Source organism: Hyperolius riggenbachi, chromosome 12, assembly GCF_040937935.1.
Source record: "Hyperolius riggenbachi isolate aHypRig1 chromosome 12, aHypRig1.pri, whole genome shotgun sequence".
NCBI lineage: Eukaryota > Metazoa > Chordata > Amphibia > Anura > Hyperoliidae > Hyperolius > Hyperolius riggenbachi.
Window position 1 is genome coordinate 116195042 of NC_090657.1, and position 24106 is coordinate 116219147.

Here is a 24106-nt window from a genome sequence, read left to right on the forward strand (position 1 = left end):
CTTTGTGAATAATTGTGATTATTTTCACTAGTAAACTAGTAAAATTATTCACAACTAATAATTTTTATTATGTCCTGATACTGTACGTAAAGTAAAACATTGTACAACAAGTTAAACATTAAGTATACACTGGAGACAAGCTTCAAGCAATATTCTAGCTAAATTTATCAATGGCAAGATATAGTCAATTTGAAATAATTACCTAGGTGTAGTAGCTCCTCATCTAGCAAACAAACAGAATTGGATTCACTATTCATCTGAATTAGAGAGTGATCTCCATGACAGGAGTGGGTGCGGGAGACTGTTGGAATAAGTGGAGGAGGAGGAAGGATGGGAATTAGTCTTGAAGGTGGTTGTGCAACTCCAGGAAGTGGATCTGGATTGATGGCTGGAGAGGAAGACTCAAATTCTCCAAGATCAATGAGTGTGGGAAGGTCTTTCCTAGATTCTGTCGCTGCTAAATGAAAGAATTACAAAATCAGACAAATCAGAACCATTACAGGAAATAGCTGAAAAAACTACAAATATACACAGGTATAAAAACCAGACCAAGCATTGCTAAAAAAAACAAAAACGTTTTTGTAATGCATTACCATAATCACAAAGCTGCTAAACATTATCATCAATTGTGGAATTTCACTTTAAAGGACATCCAGATGAAAATAAACTGATGAAAGAAACAACTGTATCTATCTTCCTTCTCCTAAAAATGACTTTCTTAGATATCCCACAGTTTTATTTTATATTTGAATCTAGTTTTTACTGTTTCATTGTCTCCGCTCAATGACACCTTCATTGAAGTATGCTCAAATGTATAAATTATTAACCCTTTTTATCTCTCTCCTGCTCTCTGAAGACATTTACTGACAGGAAAGTATTTTATGGTTGTAATTACTTATCAGTAAGTGTTATGCTATAGTCTGACCCAGTCCAACCTGGTCCAGACCCGGACAGAAACTTACATACCTGATGTTTAACCTTTTCAGGCAGAGAGAAAAAAAAAAGGAACACAGACTAGTTATTTGTGTGCTTGGCACTATACATACACATGTCTTTCTCATCATGTCACCTCACCTCGGTTGTCCTGTAGCCTCCCTGGTGGTAATCACAAGGCTGACTCATTGGTACAAAACTTGCTACAAGTGATATTGACCAGCTGGGTTCCTCTACACTGAAAAAAGGCCTAGAAAGAGTTATAATTGGTGTTTGTGCACCACCTACTGGCAGTAGGCACATATTACAGGCAGAATTCCAGAAAATTCTGTAACGCTTCTGTTCTGTTTTCTAATACCATACTGTATATTATACAGAGAATGACACTTATTACCACACTGGTCTGAACTCGACCATGATGGACTAGAACGACCACGATGGCTAAGAGTTGTGCAGCAGACTAGAGTGTGTACAGTGGCCCAATGACTATCCCTAAAGATCTGGCATGTCGGACCTTTAACTATACCTGAGCATGACCCAACAGCATTGTTCTTTGCACCTTCTCCACCCGCTGGAAGCCACTGTCAGATGGCCTTGTTGTCCCTTCGCTCCCAGCGCTTCGCAACAGAGGCTTCAACAGGCAAAGGCGGCAGTGCACTAATGACACTGTACAGAAGTGTCATCAGCCTTTGCACACGATGCGTCTTTTGCTATGCAGGTGGGAGAAACGATGAGTGTGTGTAATGGAGAAATTTCTGGTGGTGGGAGCAGCGAGAACAATGCTATTGTGCTGTTCTCGGGCATTGCTAAAAATCTAACTCGCCGGATCTTCATGCAATCGTTGTGAGCCTGATTTAGTCACACAGGTCTGACCATAATGACCACCCCGCCATGGCAGTCATTATGTTGCACCTCTTAGAGTTCAGACCAGTGTGTGTATGGACCTTTAGGGCTGGTTCAGGCGGATGTCTCAATCACCTGCCCAGAGTCTCGTTCAAATGCTTTTCTGCAAGCGTGCAGAAAAGCATTTGTCGACTTTCAGCGGTGATTCCCAGCCCAGTGCACACCAAAACCGCTAGCAGATCCGTAAAACGCTAGAGGTTTTTGAAGCAGATTTTCAGAGCGATTCTAGGCATGTTTAGAGAGGTTTTCTAACCATGCCTAGCATTTTCCGGAGCGTTTTGTGTAGCAGATTTCAAATATTGTTACAGTAAAGCTGTTACTGAACAGCTACTGTAACAAAAAAACACCTGGAAAACCACTCTGATCTAGCGTTTTTCCGAGCGGTTTGCGCTTTTCCTATACTTTACATTGAGGCAGAAACACTTCTGCAAACCGCAAAAGTGCTGCAGGCCCTACGTTTGCGGTTTGCTAAAAACCTCAAACTGCCGGTGTGCACCAGCCCATTGAGATACATTAGCCAAGCGTTTTTACAGGCGGAATCGGTTTGCGAAACGCTTCAAAAACTGCTCGGTGTGCACCAGGCCTAAATGGCGCGCAAGTGTGCGTGTGAACTGGTCCTTAGTTGTTGTACCACACAATCCTGCAGAAATTTAACGGTAGAGAGATTAAGGATTCATGCATTAGGCCATGCAGTATTTTAAAGTTGACTTCTAAGCTATTTTATTTACAAAACAATATCTGTATTTATCCAACCTAGTTTTGGCTTTAGGAATATCGTATCTCAGCCCTGCTTTGAGTTCCAATAGAGTATTCTCCCTTAATCACAGAAGTAGGTGCAGACATATGAAAGAAAGTAATCAATCCAGTGGATCACATTCAAATGCTTCCTCCCATTTTCTGCTTTGTGTTTTTTTGTTTTCTCATTGTACCCTTTTAATAATTGCAAAGTCTTATTTGCAAAAAACAGTAATATACCCTCATGGCATACATATTTAACAATCTGAGTTCCTTTTTACAAGCTTTTTACTTTGGTACAAAATACATGAAAATGAACATTTAAACATTTTATCGCTTTTTATTCAGTTTGTCACTGAAAAGAATTCACAAGAGATAGGCCTAAAACACCCTAAAATCTATTCTACAACCTTTCACAGTTAAAAAAATAAATAAATAAAGAACGTATCCCTCAGTTACATCGTTATTTGAGTTGAAAAAAGACATACGTCCATCGAGTTCGACCAGATGATTGCTAGTTAGGTGTCCAGCAGGCTATTAACTCCGAAAGTGTACTTTGTACAGGTAATTTTCTACACAAAGTATTTTATCACCATATTTTGTTTACATAGCCCCAGAGGAGTGTGAATAGCAGAAAAAGGCCAAACAGTTACCATTATGGAAAGCTAACAACCAGGGCTATTCAAAAGTGGGATTTTTGTAAGCTACCCACTTGTGTAGTTTTGCGGAAATGTTCCCAAGTTTGATCATAACTTTAAAAATTATGATTTGTTTAAGTTATGATCAAACTTTAAAGATGATTTTTTTCATGATGGATTGAGTTTGTCCCTGCCTGTTTTTTATGAGATACAATAGACCAGTGGTCTGCAAACTCATTCGTCAAAAAAGCCAAAGATCAGCAATACAAGCAATTAAGATTTCTTTTGAGAGCCAAATTTCTTTTCAAGAACCAGCAATACAAGGATTATGATTTCTATTGAGAGTTAAATTTCTTTTCAAAAAACCATATGAGTCTGTTTAAACATGGTTTATTATACAGTTCCTATCTGTTCCTATTATATTAGTTGAAGGTACACCAAAATAAACCATGTAGATCCCTGCTGGTTCTTGTAGTCCCATGCAAGCTGAATAATTTGACTGAACAACTTTAGACCTTTCAGCAGAGTACTACCGTATATACTCGGCTATATGTCGAGAAATTTAGGTCTAATCTACTTTGTAAAGTAGGGGGGGGGGGGGGGGGCGCGACTTATACTCGCATCACACCTAAACTTCTCACTTGTTGCTGAGTATCAAGTGTACCCTCTGCCCTTACATATGCTGCTTTCTGCCCCTCTAGTGCTGCCAGCCAGCCAGGTTGTGTCCCTCTATTTTACTTAGATGCCTGGTCACGATAATGCAGCTCCCCCCCTGCAAGCTGCAGGATGGACTGGGCACCGCTCTGATAGCACATGATTCTGTGGCAGCCAGCGGGGTAGGAGCAGCTGGAAATCCTCCGTTGTATCTGGTGCCTTGTCAGAGCTGCTGATACAGTGACAGCTTCACTGCGCAGTAGAGATGGGAAGTTCGGATCTTTTCAATGATCCGGATGATTCGAATCGGATCATTGAAAAGATCCGGATCTTTGATCCCAATCTCGGATCATTTTACTATGGAAGCATTCGGGGGTGAAATGAATAGCAGGACAGGTCTTTCCCTGCTGTGGACAGGAGAAGGGGAGGGGGGTGGACACACAGAGAAGGGGAGAAGATGGACAGAGGGCAGGGAGTGGACAGAGAAGGGAGGAGGGACGAGCAGAGAGCAGAAATGTTTGTTTGCACACAATACCCACATGCTGCAATCATATGCTTTACATGTATTTTACCTATATGCTCATCTGTGTACTTTGAATGCAAATGTCGCACAGTGAAAGAAAGCATTCCCCAAAGCATTCCCAGAAGTGAAGTGCAGCTGTTCAGAGCAGTGCAGGAGGATCATATTGCGCTGCAATCACAGTGCCTGCAAAGTTACTGAGCTGTGCTGAGCTGAGCCAAAAGCTTCCAATGTGTTCACTGTGCACAACTACGGAACAGACAGCCTATAATCAGCAGCACGTTATAGCCAGTATGTGTGCTCTACACATATCTGGCAGTGGCACCCATGTCCCCTCTCTCTCATCTACCTGTCTCCCTGCAAGGCTGGCTTCCATCCAACAGAGCGATCCATCTCAGCTCTGCTTCCAGGACCCCGCTGCCCGCTGAGAGGGGTGTGTGTCTCTCCTGGCCCCGCCCTTTTTGAGATCCGAATCACTCATTTTGATGATTCGGATGATTCGACTCACAAAATAGATTTGGATCAAAGATACGAATCGTTCATGATCCGGACAACACTACTGCGCAGCGCTGGGGAGAGCAGTGTTATCTATTCAGGCAGCCAGCACTGAAGCAGTCTGCTTCACAAGGTCTCTCCTTTACAACACTCAGATTTTGCCGGTCTGCTTAGCGAATGACATATGAGGAAGTGGAGGAGGGGATCAGAGCGGCAAGAGAGCTGAAGCCAGCGTGCTTCAGTGAGTTGTGAAAGATATCAGCGGTGACTGGGAGTGAGCTGAATCCAGACTGGGTAATTCACTAACATGTTACTTTGAAGCACAGGACTGGGCTTATCTTCCCTATCAGCTCCAGTGTGCACTGGTGCTTATCCTTGTTTTTCTAACTGAGGAAAGATACTTGTAGTGATTAACCCCTGATGATCTGCAAGCATGTTTCCAACACTGTGATATACTGTTAATAACACATTACCAGCAGCACAGTGTGAAGAAGATGCATGGGGATCATACATGGTTGCTACAGGTATCTTGCCTCTGTTATTATTATTTAGTATTTTTATAGAGCTGACATATTATGCAGCGCTGAACAGAGTATATTGTCTTGTCACTAACTGTCCCTCAGAAGGGCTCACAATCTAATCCCTACCATAAGTCATATGTCTATATCGTGTAGTGTATGTATCATAGTCTAGGGACGATTTAGGGGAAGCCAATTTGCTTATCTGTATGTTTTTGGGATGTGGAAGGAAACCGGAATGCTTAGAGGAAACCCACACAGATATGGAGAGAACATACAAAGATTCGAACCGGGGACCCAGGGCTAACTACAACGCCACTATGATGCCCTTAACCATATTTATGATTTTTTCCAAAGACAGAAGGTTTGGACTTAACCACAACTTTGCTGGGTAGACTTATATTTGAGACATTAAAAAATGACAGCTTAAAGCGGATCCTAGATGAAAAACTAAATATAACAAGTGACTTGTCTATATATCTTATCTAAAGTTTAGATAGTTTACACAGCAAATCTATCTTCAAACCGCTTCAACAGTATATTAATATTTTTTCCTGTGATACAATGGGAGCAGACATGTTTTCTGCTTGTCACTATTACACAATTACACACACAGGCAAGCTTATCTGTATCTAGGCATGCTAATCTGCATATTCTGTGAAAACTCCACTCTTATCTCCTCCATTACACAGGCAACTGATCTGTATCTGCACTGCAGCTCACAGATTGTGAAAACTCTGCCTCTGAAATCTATAGCTAGTAACACCTTTTTCACCTGCCCAGACTGAAATCCCACAATCCCTTGCAAGCGCCAAGGCACTCTGGAGAAGCTGTGGGTGTGGCTTGATTAGTTTATAGGAAATTAGAGTATTAAAACAAAACAAAACAAGTATTTGGCTTGAGGAATGCCCTATAAACTATATGTAAGGAACACAATTATGCAAGGAGTAAAAGTTCATCTCGGATCCACTTTAAGAGGGTCAAATATTGGGGTCGACTTATATACGAGGTCGACTTGTATCCGAGTATATACGGTAGTTATGGAACATGAGGCCCCCTAGTAGTGCTTGGCCCGCCCGTATATATCCAAAACATTAAGAGCTATAATTACAGGCAGTAGCAGCCCGGGTAGCATACCATTATATCTCGCTGCCGATTTTGCTGGCGGTGTCCAGGACTAGTCTGGGCTGCACCAACTGGCAACTACATGAAGGGGGGCAGAGCATAATGGCAGGTTGTAGAAAAAAGACAAAAAGACAATCGAGAGCCCTCAATAGTGTATTACTGGTGGACAAGTTGCATATTTAGTAATAGAAGAAATTATACTCACAAGTATGGGTTGCCAGCCACAGGCAACCACTCTCAATACGTATGGGGAAATTAGACCTGTCCCCACTCAGGCTAAAAGAAGTTGCTCTCCGTAGAAAAAGAAAAGGGTATACACACCAATCCACCAGGTGGATTATAATGTATATGAAAGGAACAGAGGTGCCAACAGGATAAAAGTAGTAATACCAATTAAAGGGGAACTGAAGAGAGAGGTATATGGAGGCTGTCATGTTTATTTCCTTTTAATCAATACCAGTTGCCTGGCAGCCCTGCTGGTCTATTTCTCTGCAGTAGTATCTGATTAAAACCAGAAACAAGCATGCAGCTAGTCTTGTCAGATCAGACTTATAAGTCTGAACCACTGAAACACCTGATCTGCTGCATGCTTATTCAGGGGCTATGGCTAATAGTATTAGAGGCAGAGGATCAGCAGGGCTGCCAGGCAACTGGTATTGTCTAAAAGGAAATGAACATGACAGCCTCCATATACCTCTCTCTTCAGTTCCCCTTTAAAACTAATTAAAATGTGGGTGGCGAGGGTGGACTCTCGGGTCTCAAGCCCGCTTCCTCAGGCAAAAATGCAACAGGAGTAACTGGAACATAAACATAAAAAATTATTGATGAATGTAGATATTGCAAACGGGACTCTGCCTTTTTTAGGGGCACTTATAGTATTATAGGCTACTCACCACTTACATTGGGCTAATTGTATATTTATTACTAATATGCATATTATTATCGGTTACTATTATATTACTAATAAGGGTGTCTTGAGGGGGGCGATTACACAATAGAAGGTCTGCCCCAAACATAAATAGTTTGTGTCATTATGACATGTTTTTACATGTACAATCCAAAGTTTGCCTTATTAGTCATTTGCTGTTGGTCTCAGTAGGGGTTTGAAGCCTTTATGAGTTGTTGCAGCCTGTTTTGATTAACATACTTTAAAGCTACGCTGCTGTTTCCCTTGTTTATTAACATTTTTAGGCAATTGTGATTTTGAGAAGGTTTATGTACTTAATATATATTTTTCAATATATATATAATTTTTATATTGTATGTAATTTTTATGTTTATGTTCCAGTTACTCCTGTTGCATTTTTGCCTGAGGAAGCAGGCTTGAGACGCGAGAAACGCGTTGCAGTTGTTTTGGAGTACTCACTAAATTTGATTAAATTTGTTGTATTATACACAGCGGTTGTTTTTTTTTTTTTGTTGGGGAGACGAGTCCACCCTCGCCACCCACATTTTAATTGGTATTACTACTTTTATCCTGTTGGCGCCTCTGTTCCTTTCATATAATGGCAGATTAGCCCCAGCTGCTATCAGAGCCGCACTCAAGTGGCTACAAAGTCACATATGGCTCTAGAGCCACAGATGCAGACCACTGCAATAGACAAATAAATGCGCTTGTGTTCCAACCAAGACTAAAGAATATTATGTCCAAAGTGAATCAGTTCTCCAATGCCAGTGTCAGACAATGGAAGGAGGAAAAGTAGTGTCCAGAGAAGCTCTCAGTGGTGGGATTTGACAAATGTCTGTATCAGTAAAAACAGAAAGCGCCTCTATGGTGCAATACCTTTAATTCAGTTTGCAAATTGCACATGAAATGCACGTACAAGTTCCCAAAAATTTGCAAGCTTATGTTACATGCCCAATGTTCTACTCGAACGTCGAGCGTGGCCAGCGGGGGACATGAACAAGGGTACGTGGTAGGTCTGGAGTCCAGGCAAGCTCTGTGTGCCTGTTGATGATGATGACGCGTTTCGATACACCAGTGTGTCTTTGTCAAGTGAGGATACCAGCACGGCAGAGGAATGGCACTTACAGTATGGCTAGCCTGGCCACGTGATTTCTGGCAAGGTTGTAATTTGCATTTGACCCCATGGAGACCAGATTAGGGAACATTGAGTCATGTCCAAAAGAACAATGTAAAATGTGTAATATCTCTACATCAAAAACAGGGAAGCATTTAAAATAACCACATTCAAAACTACATACAGTCATTGCTGTGTATATATCAGCAGACCGCAAATAGGAAGTGTGACCTAGTAGATGAAGTAGAAAGCAATGATGCTATTTTTGCAGATGATACAGAATTGTGCTCAATCATCAACTCTCAGGAGGATAGTGACAAATTGCAGCATGATCTGGATAGGATGGCTATATGGGCACATAAATGGCAAATGAAATTCCACGTTGAAAAATGTAGTCATGCATTTTGGTCATACTAATGGTCTAGCACCATACAAAAACAGGATACAGATGGGGACATCAAACTTGGAGATGCACTTTTAGGAGTACTCATTGACAACAAGTTAAATTGTATTCAATGCCAAGCAACTGCAGCTAAAGCAAATACAATTTGGGGATGCATTAAAAGGGAAATAAAAACTCAGGAGGCTAGCATAATATTGCCTCTGTCTAACTCTCTAGTAAGGCCGCATCTGCAATATGGAATTCAGTTCTGGGCACCGCATTACAGGAAAGACATTGCCGTTTTAGAGCAGGTGCAGAGATGGGCAACAAAACTGATTAGAGGTATGGAAGGTCTCACTTATCAAGAAAGGTTAGATAAACTGGGCTTATTTAGGCTAATTAGAGGAGATCTAATTAACATGTATACATACATCAATATAAAATCTTGGCGGATGAGCTTTTTGTACCTAGGCTTTTACAAAGAACGATATAACTATGGGACATGATCTGCACATGGAGGAAAATCGTTTTAGCCATTTATTTAGGAAAGGGTTCTTTACAGTAAGAGTGATTAAAATGTGGAATGTATTGCCACAGAAATTAGTTATGGAAAATGCTATATCTGCGTATAAATAGGGCTTTGATGCTAACCTTGTATTGAAAGACTTCCATGGGTCTAATTACTAGGCAATACCCGGTGGTGTTGAGCCAGGGATTTCATCTGATTGCCATCTGGAGTTGGGAAGGAATTTTTTCCCCTTATAAGGGCTAATTGGACCATGCCTTGTAAGGGTTTTTAGCCTTCCTCTGGATCAACAGGGATATGTGAGGGTGCAGGCTAGTGTTTATTTTCTGGTTGAACTGGAATGCATGTATTTTTTCAACCCAAATAACTATGTAACTATGAGATAATATTCATCACCCTAATCACTCATTCAAAAACAATTGAGCTCTCATCTAATTAGTCCTGCAGAGCTTTAAAAAACAATAGGTGGTGAATCCTCTGCCTTTAACCACTTGAGGACCACAGTCTTTCTACCCCTTAAGGACCAAAGCCTTTTTCTCCATTCAGACCACTGCAGCTTTCACGGTTTATTGCTCGGTCATACAACCTACCACCTAAATGAATTTTACCTCCTTTTCTTGTCACTAATACAGCTTTCTTTTGGTGCTATTTGATTGCTGCTGTGAGTTTTAGTTTTTATTATATTCATCAAAAAAGACATGAATTTTGTCAAATAAATGATTTTTTTTACTTTCTGTGCTGACATTTTTCAAATAAAGTAAAATTGCTGTATACATTTTTGTCCAAATTTATTGTGCTACATGTCTTTGATAAAAAAAAATCCATTCAGTGTATATTTATTGGTTTGGGTAAAAGTTATAGCATTTACAAACTATGGTGCCAAAAGTGAATTTTCCCATTTTGAAGCATCTTAGACTTTTCTGACCACCTGTCATGTCTCATGAGGTGCTAAAATTCCAGGATAGTATAAATACCCCCCAAATGACCCCATTTTGGAAAGAAGACATCCCAAAGTATTCACTGAGAGGCATGGTGAGTTCATAGAAGATTTTATTTTTTGTCACAAGTTAGCGGAAAATGACACTGTGACAAAAAAAAAAGTTTCCATTTCTTCTAACTTGCGACAAAAGAAATTAAATCTGCCAGGGACTCACTATGCTCTTCTCTGAATACCTTGAAGTGTCTACTTTCCAAAATGGAGTCATTTGTGGGGTGTGCTTACTGTCCTGGCGTTTTGGGGGGTGCTAAATTGTAAGCACCCCTGTAAAGCCTAAAGGTGCTCATTGGACTTTGGGCCCCTTAGCGCAGTTAGGCTGCAAAAAAGTGCCACACATGTGGTATTGCCATACTCAGGAAAAGTAGTATAATGTGTTTTGGGGTGTATTTATACACATACCCATGCTGGGTGGGAGAAATATCTCTGTAAATGACAATTTTTTGATTTTTGTTACACACAATTGTCCATTTACAGAGATATTTCTCCCACTCAGCATGGGTATGTGTAAAAATACACCCCAAAACACATTATACTACTTCTCCTGAGTATGGCAATACCACATGTGTGGCACTTTTTTGCACCCTAACTGCGCTAAGGGGCCCAAAGTCCAATGAGTACCTTTAGGATTTCACAGGTCATTTTGCAACATTTGGTTTCAAGACTACTCCTCACGGTTTAGGGCCCCTAAAATGCCAAGGCAGTATGGGAACCCCACAAATGACCCCATTTTAGAAAGAATACACCCCAAGGTATTCCGTTAGGAGTATGGTGAGTTCATAGTAGATTTTATTTTTTGTCACAAGTAAGCGGAAATTGATTTGTATTGTTTTTTTTCACAAAGTGTCATTTTCCGCTAACTTGTGACAAAAAATAAAATCTTCTATGAACTCACCATACTACTAACAGAATACCTTTGGGTGTCTTCTTTCTAAAATGGGATCATTTGTAGGGTTCCTATACTGCCCTGGCATTTTAGGGGCCCTAAACCGTGAGGAGTAGTCTTGAACCCAAATGTCTCAAAATTACCTGTGAAATCCTAAAGGTACTCATTGGTCTTTGGGCCCCTTTGCGCAGTAAGGCTGCAAAAAAGTGCCACACATGTGGTATCGCCGTACTCAGGAGAAGTAGTATAATGTGTTTTGGGGCGTATTTTTACACATACCCATGCTGGGTGGGAGAAATATCTCTGTAAATGACAAATTTTTGATTTTTTTTTACACACAATTGTCCATTTACAGAGAGATTTCTCCCACCCAGCATGGGTATGTGTAAAAATACACCCCAAAACAATACTACTTCTCCTGAGTACGGCGATATGACATGTGGGACACTTTTTTGCAGCCTAGGTGCGCTAAGGAACGTACTATTCACAGGTCATTTTGAGGCATTTGTTTTCTAGACTACTCCTCACGGTTTAGGGCCCCTAAAATGCCAGGGCAGTATAGGAACCCCACAAGTGACCCCATTTTAGAAAGAAGACACCCCAAGGTATTCCGTTATGTGTATGGCGAGTTCATAGAAGATTTTATTTTTTGTCACAAGTTAGTGAAAAATGACACTTTGTGAAGATCATTGCGCTCGTGCTTACCCCTCAGCAGTAGCCGTTATTTAGAAGGACCCCTCCGCAGGCTTTTAGGGAGGCAGCTGTCAGCGCAGACTTTGCTGCGCAATGAGCCGCTCTCCCTCTACCTTGATTCGCCTGCGGGTCTGCCAATGACGACGTCATCAGGGCTGGAGGCGTGGCGAAAAACAGAAGCTGTACGCTCTGTCAGTACAGCAGAGCGAGCTCTGCGCTCATTACGCCGCACGTCATAAGGACGTGAGCCGCGCCGATAGACAGAGGGAAGCCCATACTGACTCTGCCACCGCAGAGTCACTCAGCTCCTCTACACGTCATCATTGCATTGGCAGACCCGCAGGCGAATCAAGGTAGAGGGAGAGCGGCTTATTGCGCAGCAAAGTCTGCGCTGACAGCTGCCTCCCTAAAAGCCTGCGGAGGGGTCCTTCTAAATAACGGCTACTGCTGAGGGGTAAGCACGAGTGCAATGATCTTCACAGTTGGGATTGCATGGCAAAACCATCTCGTCTTTTTTCTACCAAACCCTGCAAAGGCTCCCCCTGCAACGTTTATTAGATACAAAAGTCCGTCAACGTTATGCAAGGGACTGATGGACTCCGATTTCAGTGGCAAACAGTAAATTAAAGGGACATCACAAAATATAAAAAAATGACACAGCAAGACTCATATATACTATATATATATATATATATATATATATATATATATATATATATATATATATATATATATATATATATATATATATATATATATATATATATATATGTATGTATGTATGATATATACTGTTGGATGGTTAAAAATTTATTGATTCGTGGGAGTGGTCCTTTAAAGATATAATAACGGGGAGTGCTATAGATCAACCACATTATAGGGGATTGAGCTTCTTTGGAGAGAAAGGTTTTTTCAAATGCAGAAAGTGCATGGTTTGCACTACCTGTATTGAGACTCCTAGGGCTTGATTCACAAAGCCGTGCTAACTGTTAGCACGCTGGTGAAAATCCCTTTATCACGCCTAAACTCAGTTTAGGTGTGATAAAACAAACTTGCGCGCAAAGTTTTACGCGTAAAGTTTTACGTGCATAAATGTTTATGCGCACAAAGTTTTACGCGCGCAATGCCATTAAACCCTATGCGACGTTGAGTTTTTCCCTCAAAGCGGTGCTAACCTACTTAGTGCCATGCTTATCACGCCCAAAAGTCTTTAGGCGTGCTAACTAGGTTAGCACCGCTTTGTGAATCAAGCCCCTATGAGATGAAAGAATTTATTACATGTGAGTCCAAATATGTAGTGTATCTATTAATTTGCCCTTGTGGTTTAAAATATGTGGGTAGGACTAAGAGAAAATTGAGAGAAAGGTTGGGGGAACATGCAAATAATATTAAAAATGGGTTTGAAGGTCATTCAGTCTCAGATCATTTTAGATTGAAACAGAATAGAGATCCATCAGGTTTAATTTTGTTGTGGCATTCAAAAATATTTAAATAATTGGAGGGGTTCTAATAAAGTAAGGGAAATATCTAAACTTGAGACTAAGTGGATATATGAGATAAATTGTATGAATCCATATGGATTAAATATTGAATTAGACCTGAATTGTTTTATTTCTAATGTGTAAAAACAGGAATTTATATGTAAGTTGTAGTAATTTATTTGATCCAGTAGATGGCAGTGCAGGATTACTTTTAAATGATGTGGTGTAAACAGGACGCCTTCCATTTTCATGTCAGTGAGCAGGTAATTCTGCCTAAGTTTATTTCAAAGTTTTTTATAATTTTGGATATATCATTTTTATTTTGTATTTAAAACTGCGTATTACCTTTATTAATTAATAATTTTTATAGGTTTGAGCAGTATCAATTTAGAGGCCTCTTTATGATATGTGATGTATATTTCTATTGGCCACTATCGGCGGAGCGGAAGTGACGCTGCGTGGAACGCAGCGCTGTGATACAGGAAGCTTCCTCCGACCGAGCGGCGTGGCTTTACCGGGGACCACCTCCTAGTTAAGGTGACTGTATGTATATATATGTGCCGATCCAGCCATCTGGTCTTTAAGCCCCTGAGGAAACTTTAATAGTGAAACCGGTCGGGCGAGGCGGACGTTTGGCTGGACGGCGTCCTGTGTTATTTACATGCTGTATTCTGCTTTGGGTCCCTGTCATAAGGACCCAGATGTGAGTGATTTTACTTCCTTTTAATGTGTATTTTAAACAGAATTTTTTTATTAAATATAAGACTGATACGCTTAGATGAGCCCATTATTGTCTTTTATACATGTATTGGGGAATGACTGCATACGGGAGCTTGTGAATCATTGCTGACACCTGCACTTTGGAGAGGAGGCCAGCTGGGGAGATACCTGTCGTTGATCACATATGCTTTGTTACAGACCCTATAATCAAGGTCTGTAACTACCTGGTAAGCGCATCAAGTTTTTTTGGTGCTCATGGTGGTGGAATGTCTGATTAGCGCCGAAGGTTTACATATATAAGGGATTCGTTCTTGCACACTTTCACTAGATAAGGTAAGGGTTGGGTAACCCTAATCGGGAACATTTTGTATGCAACTGTTAATTCTCCACTTCTTGCTCCACCATTGCTTTATGAACTGAGACCTCAGTATTAAGTTGTATAATGCTTTTAAAGCAACTGCAGTAGGTTAATTGTAATCTATGATGCAATAAGATTTCTAAAGCTAGTAGCTCCTTGTGTTTAGCAGTCTTGAACTCCTACTTTCATAGGACAATAATCTGCCCGAGTTTGAAGCGGTTTCTCATATTCGATCACCATGGAACCCGCATCGTTACATTGCTGAGACAATGCTGGACAGTTCCATACCACGCTTATAAGCAGAACACAAGCGGAATCCCCGTTATTAAATTTCTTTGTAACAAAACACAATAGCACAAGCCAATATGGTATTTATGGAAAGAGAAAAATGTGCGGATCATGAATATACTGTTATATTGGACGTAAGATGAGCAGGGGTCAAAATATGGAATGCTCATGTATTTTCTGACAATATTTTCTTGCCAAAAGCAAGGGGCCCAGCAGCCCCTAAAGCAGGGGCAGATCTTCAATCCTGCCTCTTCAGGCAGGAATGAAAAAAAGAGTATTAACGATTCCTAATTTCAATCAACTTCTCTTTTATTTTATCTGTCAGCTACAAATGTTTATTTTGTTAGTAATCAATTAAACAATAAATAATAAAAAAACATTAAAATAAATAAAAAAATGCAGAAAAAGTCCTGTTTAGATAGACAGATAGATATATCAAATAATATATATGTACATTTCTATATGCGAAGTACCAAGCAGTCTTACAGTGTCAGTAACCTTTACCTTTACTTTGCACTATTTCTGGAACCTCCAGCTCCCCATTGATGTCTTGACCTTCTACTATCTTCTTGTACAAATTGATGGCACGAGATAAATTATCACTAGTCTGAAGAATGTCCCCTGTATAAAAGTAAGGATGTCCATAAATGTATTCAGAGATCAAGAAAACCAGAAAAGCATATACTGTATATACTTAAGTATAAACTGAACGCCCAACTTTTACCTTAAAAATAAATAGAAAAATTGTTAGGCTCAAGTACTGTATAATGCAGCAGCTACTAGTGAGTTTCAATAGTCACAATAAATGCCAGAAGGATAAGCACAGGATGTACTGACCTGTACCAGCCAACTGCTGTTTGCTGTCATGTGGGTGGTAACCCCCCCCCCCCCTTCCCGGCCAGAGGCGGAGCAGCATGTATAACTAAGGGCCTGTGAGGCCTAGCCACATTGCTCTCATCTGCTGGCTGCTGACCGGGCCTCAGCATGTACTCTGCTTCTCCTGCAGTGTCTCTGCTCCTCCTCTGCCCCAGTGGCGTTCCTAACGTCAAGCGGCAGGAACGGCCCGCCCCGGGTGTCTTCATGTTAGGGGGTGACACCTGGAGCCCTGAGTTGCCGCCCCTGCGGCTGTGCTCGGCCTCGGCTCGTCTGTGGCCTTAACTCCCTGCAGGGGGCTCGGGCTGGGCTGCCCCTTGTGTTCCCTTCCCTCCCATCAGACCTGCAGATCAGCGCGGCGAGCGGGACAGGAAGACCTACAGACAGCATGGGACCCAACTACTTCATATGCGGAAGTGACCTCCTGCATATGGACTGACTCGCGCGGCTTCATACTGTGTGCCGCTCTGTCCGCCGGGTCTCACGCTGATCTGAGGTCTTTGCCCCTGCTCGCCACGCTGATCTGCAGGTCTGATGGGAGGAGAAGGGAGGAGGGGGGGGGAGAGAGAAACACTACCTACATAACCACTTACTGCCACCTACCTAAACCAACAAATTGCTACCCATCTACCTACCTAACCACACACTGCTGCCTAGCTACCTAAACCTTACCAACCTACCTAACCACCCACCCAAACCTACACACAGCTACCTACCTACCTACCCACACACTGCTATCTACCTACCTTAAACCCCACAAACTTCTTCCTACCTACCCACACACTGCTACCTACCTACCTAAACCCACACACTGCTACCTACCTGCCTACCTAAAACCCCACAAGCTTTCACCTGCCTACCCAGACACTGCTACCTATCTACCTAAACCCACACACTGCTACCTACCTGCCTACCTAAAACCCCACAAGCTTCTACCTACCCACCCACTGCTACCACCTACCTACCTAAAACCCTACAAGCTTTTACATAACTACCCACACACTGCTACCTAAACCCACACATCTACCTACCTACCTAAAACCCCCACACACTGCTTCCTACCTACCCACACACTGCTACCTACCTACCTAAACGAATACACTGCTACCCACCTACCTAAAACCCCACACACTGATACCTACCTACCTACCCACCCAACCACTGCCTGGGGACACCCTACTACCTATACTGGGGGTCACCTTACTACCTATATTGGGGGGGGAGCACCTTACTACCTATACTGGGGACACTTACTATCTATACTGGGGACACCTTACCACCTATACTGGCTGCACATCACTACCAGGGTATCCAGCATATGACCAATTATCGAAATAATTCTGGAGATGTGGGCGGTGATTCATCGTTAGCTGAGGAATTGAATTATTATTTAGCACGGTTTGAAGTGGATTCATATGAGACAGCTAGACCCCATTCAGATATCAATAACAGTGCCCCTTATGTATTGGGGGAGCATGATGTGAGACGTACGTTGCGAGCCATCAACCCACGAAAGGCAGTTGGACCAGATGGTGTCTCAGGACGTGTTTTAAAAGAATGTGCAGACCAACTAGCTGGGGTCTTCACTAGGATTTTTAATCAGTCCCTGTCTCAATCAATTGTACCAACTTGTTTAAAATCCTCTGTTATAGTTCCTCTGGCCAAAAAACAGACCATCACTACCCTTAAAGAGACTCTGTAACAACAAAAACCTCCCCTGGGGGGTACTCACCTCGGGTGGGGGAAGCCTCCGGATCCTAATGAGGCTTCCCACGCCGTCCTCTGTCCCACGGGGGTCTTGCCGCAGCCCTCCGAACAGCCGGCGACTGTGCCGACTGTCAGTTCAATATTTACCTTTGCTGGCTCCAGCGGGGGCGCTGTGGCGACTTTCGGCACGGAAATAGACGGAAATACCCGATCTCCGTCGGGTCCGCTCTACTGCGCAGGCGCCGGAAACTTGCGCCTGCGCAGTAGAGCAGACCCGACGGCGATCGGGTATTTCCGCCTACTTCGGTGCCGAGAGGCATCAGAGCGCCTGCGCAGGAGCCAGGAAGGTAAATATTGCGTCACGGCTGTACGGAGGGCTACAGCGAGACCCCCGAGGGACGCAGGACGGCGTGGGAAGCCTCATTAGGATCCTGAGGCTTCCCCCACCCGAGGTGAGTACCCCCCAGGGGCCGTTTTGTCGTTACAGTTCCTCTTTAATGATTACAGGCCAGTCGCATTGACACCTGTGATTATGAAGTGTTTTGAGAAGCTCATCAGGAACTATATATTGTCTTTTATTCCTCCCATGTTTGATCAACATCAGTTTGCCTATAGATCAAATAGGTCCACAGAGGATGCGGTGGCTACTGTCCTCCAAGTTGTACTGTCCCATTTAGAGCAGCGAGGGAGTTATGCACGATTGCTTTTTATTGATTTTAGTTCTGCTTTTAATACTATTATACCCTATAGACTGGTGACCAAATTGTCAGACATAGGGCTTCCATACTCAACTTGCCTCTGGATTAAGAACTTTTTGAGCGATCGTCCTCAGAGGGTTAGAGTGGGTACAAATTTTTCCTCATCTATCAGTCTCAGCACTGGCTCTCCTCAGGGCTGTGTGCTGAGCCCCCTGCTCTATACCCTCTACACTCATGATTGTGTTCCTGCCCACCATAGTAACACCATCGTTAAGTTTGCTGATGACACTACAGTGGTGGGGCTCATATCAGGGGGGGATGAGTCTGCCTATAGGGATGAGGTAGAAAGGCTGGAAATGTGGTGTAGAGACAATAATCTGCTCCTAAATGTAGCTAAAACCAAGGAGCTTATAGTGGATTTTAGGAAGAAGGCAGATGACATTCAGCCACTTATTATAAATGGAAATATTGTAGAAAGGGTCACAGACTTTCGGTTTTTAGGAGTTACTATTAAAGAGGACCTGACTTGGGGGTCACATATTGCTGAAGTAGTGAAAAAGGCACAGAAGAGGCTATATTTTTTGAGGGTGCTTAGGAAGAATAATATTCCTGAGAAATTGTTGGTGTCTTTTTACCGTAGTACAGTGGAGAGTGTCCTAGTCTACTGTCTCTGTGCGTGGTTTTCAAGCTGCACAGTAGCACAGAAAAAGCAGCTTCATAGGGTAATTAAGGTTGCCCAGAGGATAGTTGGCTGTCCTCTCCTTCCATTAGAAGAATTATATACGTCTTATTGTTTCAGGAATATTAAGAAAATTTTAAGCGACGCCTCACATCCAGGACATGTGTTATTTGAAAATCTCCCTTCTGGAAAACGTCTTAGACTTATAAAAACTAAGACAAATAGACTAAAGAACAGTTTTTATCCTTCAGCCATTTCTATGTTAAATGCTGCTAAGTGGCCATGTTGATAAGGGGTGTGTGCAATGCAATGTATGTAAGAATGGAATGTTATGCTATCTTTGCTTTTGCTGGAAAATTGCACTTAAGAATTTCGTTGTACAATTTCGGTTGTTACAATGACAATAAAGATTTTCTTCTTCTTCTTCTTCTTCTTCTTCTACCTATACTGGGGGCACCCTACAAATTAATGGGACATCCTGTCACCTATACAGGGGGGTTGGTACCCACATCTGGCTATATAGTGGTGGTTCCACCCACATCATATGGCCGCACCCACTTTGCCTCAGAGGTGCTTACAATCTAATCCTACCATAGTCCTAGTCTAATGTCCTGTCATATTATGTATTTATTTAGCTCTGACATCTCCTGCAGCACTTTACAGAGTACATAGTCATGTCACTGACTGTCCTCAGAAGAGCTCACAACTAATCCTACCATAGTCAAAGTCTAATGTCCTATCATATTATTATGTATTTATATAGCAGCGCCGTCTTCTACAGCACTTTACAGAGTACATAGCCATGTCACTGACTGTCCTCAGAGGAGCTCACAATCTAATCCTACCATAGTCAAAGTCTAATGTCCTGCCATATTATTATTATGTATTTATATAGCACTGACATCTTCTGTAGCACATTACAGAGTACATAGTCATGTCACTGACTGTCCTCAGAGGAGCTCACAATCTAATCCTACCATAGTCATAGTTTAATGTCCTGCCATATAATTATTATGTATTTACTGTATATAGCAGCGCCGTCTTCTACAGCACTTTACAGAGTACATAGTCATGTCACTGACTGTCCTCTGAGGACTGTTCTCTGCCGGCCTATATAAGCAGTAGGGATGAATGCATTCCTGAGTGTTCTACTGTGCTCTCTGGATTTTTTTTTCTAGATTTCAGGTAAGGGCTTATTTTTGGCCCAACATTTTCAGTTTATGTTCAAGAATATATGATAACGTCTATAAAATAATACTAAGTCTTTACAAAGTGTACAATGTGGGATTAGCAGCAGAGGGAAGCAGCAGAGGGAACCACGTCTTATGGTGCGTACACACTGTTGATGGATGTCGCCCATCGGGGATCGGGACCAAAACCCTTTGGGCATCATCGCTGACCAACAGTACACAGATGCTGTCAGATGACAAAGTCAGCTGTACAGCCAATGACACTTGATATGCGGGGGCAGAGGGATGACAAAGCGGCAAATGCGTGGCGTCACGCTTGGGTGAGCTGATCCAACTGGCCGATCGCTTGCAGGGCATCGGACGGGGGCTACTGAACACATACCTGATGGTGGTCATTATCAGCCGCCTCACCTGACTTTAGTCATGGGTGTGTACATAGCTTTACAAGACCAAAATGAACGTGATTTTTACAGTTATGCTGTAACTGTAAATAATAATTTTAACAATTTCTTACCTAGACTACTATCATTATCTTCTGTTTCACTGGCCATTTTGAACAAAGTAAGTCTCTTTGTTTCACATCTCTCAAACAGCTCCTACAAAAACAGACAGACATTATTACTTTTGTGTATTTGTGTTGACATCCTCTTTAGAGCTCAGTTGTCATATTACTATCAGTCCATAAGTCAAGCTTATAATGTAATCCCTACTGCATTCAGAGTTTTTTTATGTCATACACAAAGGCCAATTCTGGAGGGAACCAATTAACTTACCTGTATGTTTTTGGGATGTGAGAGGAAATCGGAGTGACGGAGGAAATCTACTATCTACAACCTCCACAACTAAATATGTAGAAAAAAATATTTGTTCTATACAATTTCTACAAAATCTAAAATGTTACTTTTTGCTCTGTAACAAAACTACTTGTGGAGGGATGATATACATAGATGACGAATGAATATCAGGTGTTCTGTCCTCTCCTCCACTAATCCACAAAGACCAAGTGCATCCCCTACAGCAGTAAAGCAGACCTGACTGGTTTTGTTCCATAGAACGTTATCAAGGGTTAGCTAACATTCCTGGAACCAAACCAATCCGGTGTGCCTTACTCCTGCATGGGACACACTTGGTCATTGCGGATGAGTAGAGCAGAGGATGGGATGGACGGCTGATATTTATTAAGACAGCAAGTCTTCTCAGTTCCAAATGCTTACTTGTATGCATCATAACTGGGCATACCTGTGTATAAGTTGAGTGCATTGTTTTTAGTCTTTTACCTAATAAATTGTTTGTGTGAAGGCAACATCATCTCAGCCTCAGAGCCAGCTGTCTACAACTGATCCTCAATGTTTTGAGTCACTTGTGACCAGGGAGGCTAGAACTAACAAGAGTGATTTCTGATTTTTTAGGCCTCATTATCCAGTGCAAGTATACCAGAGTGGGGTGCGGTGACGGTGCATCTGAGAACTAGGACTTAAAGATTACCATATTTTTCGGACTATAAGACGCTCCGGGCTATAGGACGCACCTAGGTTTAGAGGCCAAAAATCAGGAGAAAAAAAATACTAAACCTGGTGTGTCTATAGTGCAGGGGTGTCTTATGGACCTATTCCCCCTAAACTGTCTCTAAGCTACTATGCCCAGCTAAACTACACTAATCCCTCCTGACCCCACCAGTTACATTACATTCTATACTACACTACACTAACCCGGGTTGCCCCATCAGCTAAGCCACACAACACTACACGTAAACTACATAACACAGCCACAACACTAACATAACACTACACAACACTACACTACCTCAGCACAACACTACCACTACACTTCACTAACACTTCCATACTGCACCTGATCCTGCCGCCATGCTCCTTTCCCCCTCATGTAGGCAGGCATCTCTTCTCCTCTGCTGCAGCCAGCAGGACACTGCGCCCGTCTCAACTCCTCCATGCTTCCTGCCACTGCTGCGCTGCTCTTCCCCCTCTATGGTGGTCTGTAATTAGGTAAACAGGCTCCTCTTTCTGCAGCCAGCAGGACACTGCGGCCATCTCAGCTTCTTCGGCTCTTCCGTGTACTCCATTTCCTCGATGCGTCTGTCTTCAAATAGTTGCCGCAAAATGCCGCAAAAATAGTTGTCACTATAACCACAGCTGAGCAAGTGGTCACGCACGACGTGTCGCGCACATGCGCCACTGTGGTTACAGTAAGCACTACTTTGTGGCAGTATGGAAGCATGGAGGAAACGGAGGAGCTGGAGAAGCTGAGGCGGCCACAGTGTCCCACTGGCTGCAGGAAGAAGAGCCTGTTCAATTGAAGACCACTGGAGTGAGGAAGAAGAGGAGCGTGGCAGCAGAGGCAGGAAGCATGGAGAACCCAGAGAAACTGAGGTGGTCACAGCAGGAGAAGAGGAGCCTGTTTACATGAAGATGATCGGACTATAAGTTTTGGGGAAGAAAAAGGGTTATAGTCTGAAAAATACAGTACATCTATAAGACTTGATGAGAGCCACTACTACATATATTTGTTTTGCCTGTGGCTGAGGAGAGTTATTCTTTTATTTGGCTGCTTTTTACCATCTTGGATCCATAGTGCACTTTGTTTTTTGATTTAAGAATTCACATTATGTCAGGGAATCAAAAAAAAGGAGGAAATTTGAATATGCAATAACAGACACAGCAATATTAATGTGACAAACATTCCAAACCTTCTGTTCTATTCTGAATACTTTCTAAATAGTCCTATCTAAGCATTTGGTAAATCCTGTGATCTGGTATATACAGTGGCTTGCAAAAGTATTCAGCCCCCTTGAAGTTTTCCACATTTTGTCACATTACTGCCACAAACATTAATCAATTTTATTGGAATTCCCCGTGAAAGACCAATACAAAGTGGTGTACACGTGAGAAATGGAGCAAAAATCATACATGATTCCAAACATTTTTTACAAATCAATAACTGCAAAGTGGGGTGTGCATAATTATTCAGCCCCCCTGAGTCAATACTTTGTAGAACCACCTTTTCCTGCAATTACAGCTGCCAGTCTTTTAGGGTATGTCTCTACCAGCTTTGCACATCTAGAGACTAAAACCCTTGCCCATTCTTCTTTGCAAAACAGCTCCAGCTCAGTCAGATTAGATGGACAGCGTTTGTGAACAGCAGTTTTCAGATCTTGCCACAGATTCTCGACTGGATTTAGATCTGGACTTTGACTGGGCCATTCTAACACATGGATATGTTTTGTTTTAAACCATTCCATTGTTGCCCTGGCTTTATGCTTAGGGTCGTTGTCCTGCTGGAAAGTCTTTTGCAGACTCCAAGAAGTTTTCTTCCAAGATTGCCCTGTATTTGGCTCCATCCATCTTCCCATCAACTCTGACCAGCTTCCCTGTCCCTGCTGAGGAGAAGCACCCCCAGAGCATGATGCTGCCACCACCATATTTGACTGTGGGGATGGTGTGTTCAGAGTGATGTGCAGTGTTAGTTTTCCACCACACATAGCGCTTTGCATTTTGGCCAAAAAGTTCCATTTTTATCTCATTTGACCAGAGCACCATCTTCCACATGTTTGATGTGTCCTCCACATGGCTTGTGGCAAACTGCAAACGGGACTTCTTATGCTTTTCTGCTAACAATGGCTTTCTTCTTGCAACTCTTCCATAAAGGCCAACTTTGTGCAGTGCATGACTAATAGTTGTCCTATCGACAGATTCCTCCACCTGAGCTGTAGATGTCTGCAGTTCGTCCATTCACCATGGGCCTCTTGACTGCATTACTGATCAGTGCTCTCCTTGTTCGGCCTGTGAGTTTAGGTGGACGGCCTTGTCTTGGTAGGTTTACAGTTGTGCCATACTCCTTCCATTTCTGAATGATCGCTTGAACAGTGCTCCGTGGGATGTTCAAGGCTTTGGAAATCTTTTTGTAGCCTAAGCCTGCTTTAAATTTCTCAATAACTTTATCCCTGACCTGTGTGGTGTGTTCATTGGACTTCATGGTGTTGTTGCTCCCAATATTCTCTTAGACAACCTCTGAGGCTGTCACAGAGCAGCTGTATTTGTACTGACATTGGATTACACACAGGTGCACTCTATT

At 42.3% G+C, this 24106-nt stretch overlaps 1 protein-coding gene across 2 annotated transcripts in view; it reads right to left on the reverse strand.

Moving 5' to 3' along the window:
* GGA3 (golgi associated, gamma adaptin ear containing, ARF binding protein 3) overlaps positions 1-24106 on the reverse strand; it is a 257926-nt gene that overhangs the window by 65322 nt on the left and 168498 nt on the right. Inside the window, exons 9-11 of one of the 2 annotated variants that reach the window (XM_068261937.1) lie at positions 20532-20613; positions 15375-15491; positions 203-454 (exon numbers count right to left, since the gene is read on the reverse strand). In XM_068261937.1, the coding sequence (XP_068118038.1) occupies positions 203-454; positions 15375-15491; positions 20532-20613 (451 nt within the window). Of the gene's footprint in view, positions 1-202; positions 458-15374; positions 15492-20531; positions 20614-24106 lie in introns of both variants that reach the window. The other variant, XM_068261936.1, reaches the window with a different exon arrangement.